Source organism: Bactrocera tryoni, chromosome 3, assembly GCF_016617805.1.
Source record: "Bactrocera tryoni isolate S06 chromosome 3, CSIRO_BtryS06_freeze2, whole genome shotgun sequence".
NCBI classification, from domain to species: Eukaryota; Metazoa; Arthropoda; class Insecta; order Diptera; family Tephritidae; genus Bactrocera; species Bactrocera tryoni.
The window spans coordinates 20,142,381-20,149,416 of NC_052501.1; the positions used below are offsets into that span (position 1 = coordinate 20,142,381).

The 7,036-nt window shown below is 32.8% G+C and overlaps 1 protein-coding gene across 1 annotated transcript; it reads left to right on the forward strand.

Moving 5' to 3' along the window:
- The first annotated feature begins 1,254 nt into the window (after positions 1 to 1,254).
- Positions 1,255 to 4,870, forward strand: LOC120772235 (dymeclin). The gene is made up of 7 exons (XM_040100727.1): positions 1,255 to 1,731; positions 1,814 to 2,272; positions 2,342 to 2,446; positions 2,508 to 3,138; positions 3,204 to 3,701; positions 3,770 to 3,892; positions 3,956 to 4,870. Exons 1-7 carry the CDS (start codon positions 1,589 to 1,591, stop codon positions 4,103 to 4,105), a joined length of 2,109 nt encoding a protein of 702 aa, XP_039956661.1. The 5' UTR covers positions 1,255 to 1,588; the 3' UTR covers positions 4,106 to 4,870.
- Positions 4,871 to 7,036: the final 2,166 nt, after the last annotated feature.

The window sequence follows — 7,036 nt, forward strand, 5'->3', positions numbered from 1 at the left end:
AGCAAAAATAATTATTGTACATAATAAAAAATCTAATATATGTACATTTAATATGTTTGTGTAACACCTATATTTTGTAAATTTATTTATACTTTTTCGTTAGAGTTGCACATCAATACATACGCCGTACAAACGTAGATACACAAGTTCAAATATATTTTTTGCGTTTTTATTTTATTACTTTTATTTTGCACTTATACAAGTGCATGCATGTGTAATGATTATAAATTCCTATAATAAATGTTTTTTAAGAAGAAAAAAAGATAGCAAAAGCGACATCCATTTTACAGAATTATGTAATTGTACGCGACGTAGGGCGGGCGTACAATAAGTAACACTTGCAATTAAACTGTAGTGAAATTGATGATCATACTTAAACGAAATACATAATATATGTACATATTTTTGTCTAAAAATATAATTTAAATTCTTGTTTTATTCGAAGCCAGCGACTTCTTAGTGTGATAGGAAATTTGGATTTTGCACTACAACTCAGTATAATTTCTGAAAAAGGGGATTTACGTTGGTAAAAATGTTACGCTTCCAAAGGCTGTAACTAACCTTCCAATCGGTAATAATAACTTTCGCATCTACGAAAATAGAAAATACCAATTTTGCTCATATATGTACATATGACCAAGAACTATAATCTCAACCGAATTTTGTATAATGCTTTGAGTAATGGTTGACTGCCAACCACATTATTTACCAGAGCTTTTATATTTACCAGGTGTGGTAGTAACCACAAAGTTATGGATTACCAACGCACATTTGCCGAAGTTGCCGCAATCACTGATTCCCCCACTTTCATAGCTAAAAATATTGGAAAAACTTTTTGTTTTTGAATTTAAATGTCATTAAATTTCGTCTTTGCATTTAAAATTTCCGTTTCCTATCGCATAATCCAGCTGTTTTTTATTTTGACATCCAAATTCCATTAGCTAGTACTCGAACCTATCGTTACTTTCTTTTCATCTACTGGCGATGACGTTTCTGTTTTTCTTTGTCTTGTTCAATAAATTGAGTTCCACATTAAAGCGTGCCATATTTAAAACTTTGTTTTGTTTTTACTTAATATAACACAAATATACAATTAAGAAATAGTTCTTCAAGTACATTTTCTATACAAAATTAACTCAAAAGATAGATCATAAATTTATATCTAAATATTTGCTTACACAGCATATATCTTCAGCAGCGCTAAACAATTACAACCGAAATTCGTTATGTGGCAGCATTGATTTATTGTTCTATATAGTATTTCTGATATTCGCCGACAAGTGGAGAAAAATATCAAAAATATTGCAGAAAATCTTAAATTTCTTTGTACAGCACAAATTTAAACAAAAATCTTGAAACTGACCCAAAACACAAATGTTGAAATAAAAGCGTAAAGGTGAAAGGAGGTGGAAATTCTTGAGAGCAGTGTAAAAAGTCTCATTTGCATAGAGCTCTAAATATTGTTCACGACGTTTACGCCATTGACGTTAGCGTTGTGACAGTGGCGTGAGCGACTGCAAAACCAGATCAACAGCGATATCGGCGACGTTGACAGCACATCAGCGTTGTGCGTAAAACAAACAAAACCATGGGGATCAACGTCAGCAGACAAGCTAATCTCTCCGAGAATGAGCTATTGCAACGTTTTGTAGGACGTACACATATTCCACCAGACGCTGAGGAGTTTTGGAATGCACTACTAAACTATCATATAACAATACCGGAAGATAGGTAAGTGGGCGAGCTAAACGAAAAGCTGACGTGTGCACCCCACCCTTGTAGGTGCTAAAGCTGCATTGTGTTTATTTTACAGTCAAGAACAGCTAAATTTGGATTCACGTTTGGAGACACTTTGCCAATCGTTCATCAGTAATAATTTGAAGACGGGAAATTTGGGTTCACTGATAACTGTGTTTCTGCACAAAGCATCAGAATTACTAGCTTTATCCGACAAAGAAAGTAATCTGCACATATGGCAAACATTTAATGCACTCTTCATAATACGTTCGCTGGTTAAGTATATAATCGAGACCGGATCGGAGTTTCAGTTATTGCAACATTTTGAAGCTATACCGAGTGCAGAGTTGTTGCGTGCGGAGGAAGATGCCGCAGCAACAGGTGTGCACGGCGAGAATACCACCATAGCGGTTGAGGCAAGAGAAGAAGAAACTACTGCTAACTTGCTGCTGAGGGCAGCGGTTGTCGTTGACGGTGCAAAGTTCGAAACATTCATTGATGCGCTGGTCAATTTGATTGTGGTGATTCCAGTCAAGTAATTGTTGAGAATGCTGTGTAATGACTTTTATAAATTTGTTATAAATTTCTTTCAATATTTTTGCAGGGATTTCACATATCACTTGCATTTGGAGGCGGTGAATACATTCATCACGCTGCTCTCCGTACACCTATTCACCGAGCAACCCACGGAGAAGTCAATCATTTTTAGGTAAATACGCTATGCAAGTTTTTATGGAATATATTATAATATTTTTATTTTAATTTTCCAGAACTATATACAAATGTCAGCATGCCAATGTGCTCGTATCGGCGCTGTTACATTTCGTGGCACGCATGGTGGAGGTGCCACACACAATGTTCGGTTCGTCAACGTCCGGCTCATTTGTCTTTGGTATTGCCGAGTCTTTACTCTCCATTTTCACATTTCGCAAACAACAGGACGTGCTGAAAGCCACTAGCGCTTCAGGTGCTGAACTTTCACAACAATTCCGTGATCATTACCCACTCGCCAATCAAAGTCTTCTACTCATACTCATCTTGACGAATCACTGCACCACTAAGGATAATCCGTTTCGTGTCAGCTTATTCGGCTGTGCCGATTCGAAAGATTCACCCAAAGATGGCGCTTCCTTTCAGATCGATTTCTCTTCGGTTTACGAAACACTTTGCCGCATCGTGACCATTGATCAGGCAACATTGTTACTTTATCTCTTGCTACATCGAAACGAACGTTTCTATCGCTTTGTAATGGCACAAAATGATGTTGAGAATTTGGTTATACCGATATTGCAAACGCTCTACCATGCGCCGGATAGCACTTCTCATCACATCTACATGTCGCTCATTGTCTTACTAATATTGAGCGAGGATGACGGCTTCAACAAGAACGTGCATAATATAGTAAGTGCATACGCCACACATATTTATGTATATATTTGAATTTATTTTAATTTTTTTACCGTTAGATGCTTAAAAATATACACTGGTACACCGAGCGCACCATTTCCGAAATATCACTGGGTGGCCTTCTCATCCTGGTTGTCATACGCACCATACAGTACAATATGCTGAAGATGCGCGATAAGTATTTGCATACGAATTGTTTGGCAGCACTGGCGAATATGTCGGGACAATTTCGTGCATTACATCCATATGTAGCACAACGACTGATATCGCTCTTCGAGACATTAGCGCGCAAGCATACACGCCTCGATGCACAGCTAAAGGAGCCGGTCAATAATGCGGTGTCCGTTAATGTTACAACAACTCCCGAAGATATGCTGCAAGATCTCACAGTGCTGGAGGAGGTGTTACGCATGGTGTTGGAGATACTCAACTCATGTCTGTCCAATCAGCTCGTGTATTGTCCAAATCTAGTGTACACATTGCTTTACAAGCGCAGCGTGTTCGAGAGTTTTCGCAGTCATCATGCGTTTCAGGACATAATACAAAACATCGATATGGTATGCATGCAAAATTGGTGTTTGCCGCACGTGTTGGAAAAATAACCCTAATTAATTGTAAATTTTAGGTTGTGGGCTTCTTTTCCTCACGTCTGCAGCGAGTGCAGGAACAGCGTGGCGAATTGGGTGTCAATGAAGTGTTTGAGGTTATATCGAAGGGCGCTAGCCAGTGGTCTAGCGATCGCTTGCGTGTAAGTAAAATGCCTCACTTGCTAAATATATTTATATTTATTATTGTTTTATGTGCTTTACAGAAATTTCCGGACCTGAAATTCAAATATGTTGAAGAAGATGCGCCCGAAGAGTTTTTCATTCCATACGTTTGGACCTTGGTGTGCAAATACGGTTGTGTGCACTTCAGTTCAGAGAGTATTAAAGGTGTGACCACAGAAATACAATGCTAATACGATACGACAATAGGCGCAAAGCATATTTAGCAGCTACAACACATACCAAAACACACCGACAGTTGGCGGGGTACTTGCAGTGTTAAGATGCAATTGCTAGCAATGCTCTTGCTGTTGCTAGTTTGACGTTGAGAGCTGTTTCTATCAGCTTTGTGTAGCATAATTTAGCATAAGTCTACTACATAAATATTTGTTTATCTTTCTTGTTAGCTTTTTAAGTCCCCCAGCCACTACAAATGCACACACACATAGTTTGGAATGGTAAAAGTGCGGCAAGCGCAAATTACATGCTGTTTATGTAGCAAGGGAATTGTAACTATTTTTAAGTAATTAAATATTTATATGTAAATGTTGCTGTTTATTTTATTGTGTTTAAGCTTTAACCAATCCTACTCTGCTCCGCTTATTCCTACACAAAATGAAAATGTGAAAATTTACAATTCTGCTTTTTAGCCAACAAACTGCAATTGCTTTTGTATTTGTACGAAAATTACTATTTATTGTTGCGTGTGACATTCTTAGCGCGTTACACGTGCTTGGCTGAATTCGTTTGCAAATTCTTAGGACTAAATTGAAGCAAAAGTAAGCAGCAAAGTGTACTAAATCAAAAAATGTTTCGAACCAAGTGGAAGTTTTGAAAGAAAAAATGCAAGTGCGACAATGAGCAATACAATTGAAGGTGAAAAATTGAACTGCGCCCTCAGAGTTGCTGCGTAAGCTACGAATCAGCGGTCGAAAATGTCAACTAAAAATGCAATATAAAATATTAAAAAATATTAAAAAAAAAATGTCATATAAAAAAATAATAAAAATTAATAAAAAAACGATATTAAATAAATATTTATTTAAAAAATTATGAAAAATATAATTTAAAAAATAATAAAAAAATTAAAAAAAATAAAAAAATAGTAAACAAGTATAACATTAATTTAAAAAAACTAATAATAATAATATTAAAAAAAAAAATAAAAAAATAGAAAAAAAATAATATTAAAAAATAACATTAAAAAATTAAATAATATAACATAAATATCTAAAAATATATATAAATGGAAAAAATGCTTAAGTCATGTATTTTACGATTTTTGCAACTGGCTTTAAATTAAAATGTCAAATTTAAACGTAAAAAATCTAAAATAAAAATCTACTAAAATTATGTAATAAAAATATAACATAAAACAATTATATAAAAAATATTTAAAATAAAATGGTATTAAAAATAAATAATAATATTAATAAAAACAATAATAAAATGTATAGTCTAAACATAATAAAAGCTAAAATCAAAATTTTCAAAAATATAACATAAAACAATTATATAAAAAAAATATATAAAAAAAAAATTTGTATTTAAATTAATAATAAAAATAATATTAGTTATAAAAATAATAATAAAATGTATAATCTAAATATAATAAAATCTAAAATAAAAATTTATTAAATTATTACTAAAAATTAGCCTATAAAAATATAAAATGAAAAAAGTTATAATAAAAATATTTAAAATAAAATTAATTGAATTTTTCATAGTTATATTAAAAAACTAATGTTAAAGCAATTATAATAATAAAAATTATTTTAAAGTTGCTTATATTAATAAAGCAAATATTAAAAAAAAATATATGAAAAATAAAAAGACCACTTAAAGAATGAATAAATGATATAATTCAAAACAAAAATAAAAAAAATATTTAAAAAAATTAAAATAATATAAAAACTTCTTAAAGACATTTATATTTTAAAATTTTTGCAACTGGGTGCAAACAAATAAAAATGTAAAATCTAATTAATTCTAGCAAATGCAGATGGCATATGTATACATTGAAACTTGATATTTACAGTCTATGTATGTTAAAGATGATAGATTATATATATACACACACCCATATATTACAAATACATATTTAAACCCGTAAAATGTTTGAAAACTAAATTTATAATATTTTTTTCTAAACCTTGCTAGCAGTGCTAGTGAGTATGCGCTCGCATTATTTGTTTGTGTCCACATGTAACCAAAACAAAAAAAAAAAAAACAAATAAAAAAGGAAACTAAAATTTAAAAATATTGTATTTTGTGTTGTATGCTATTTGTTAAGACGGACATAAGGCAATTTACTGTAAAGAACAACTGATCTGAAACTAAAATGTAATACAAACACACATATGTATACATACATATAAATAGCAATTAAATTTAAAATAATAATAAATTAAATGGTAATAAAACAGATGCTATATACAAATGAAATTGTTGGTTTTATTGGCGCGAGGAAATTTAAGGAAAACAAAAAGAAAAAATGTTAAATTCGGCTGCACCGATGTTATATATTTTATATTTTGGTTATACTTAATATATTATTACAGGGAATGTCATTTTGCTGGGCTTTCTTAAGAGTCTTATACTTATGTCCAGCATGCAACGAGTCCCCGCATGACTCTAACTACCTTTTTGCATGCCCAGCTAACCCTATACATCTGAAAATCTTTTCCCTATGGTCCGACCTCGTCCAAAAATCACGTTTTTTAGGCCTACTGTTGGATGACCTCGATAACAACTTATCTGAACACTATCACCCTAACGGATAAGAACTTTCTTAAGAGACCACTGCAACTATTGGTGCCATCGGTGAGGCACTCGAAGATTTTTTTTTATCGAAAATCGTGATTTGTATCAAGGTCAAAAGAGGCTCTTAATTGGTACAAAGTGCAGAATATTCATCGAAAGACTAATGCTTGGAATAATGGGTTGTTATTGTTTTTATTGGAGCGGCAGAAACCCTTTCTGAAATAATTTTGAAGAGTTCTGTCGAATCGACAGTCCTTAATTCGTGACCTAGGTCGGAAAAAATCCGATTCCGTTCCGGCTGCGTAGACCCGATTATGGTAGAAACAAACCAACCATTTCTAATCATTCACCTTAGCATTAGG

Coding starts and splice junctions, on each gene's coding strand:
- LOC120772235 (XM_040100727.1), top strand. CDS start 1,589: ATGGGGATCAACGTCAGCAGACAAGCTAATCTCTCCGAGAATGAGCTA. Junction 2,447..2,507: donor GAGAAGTCAATCATTTTTAG/GTAAATACGCTA, acceptor TTAATTTTCCAG/AACTATATACAAATGTCAGC. Junction 3,893..3,955: donor GGTCTAGCGATCGCTTGCGT/GTAAGTAAAATG, acceptor TGTGCTTTACAG/AAATTTCCGGACCTGAAATT.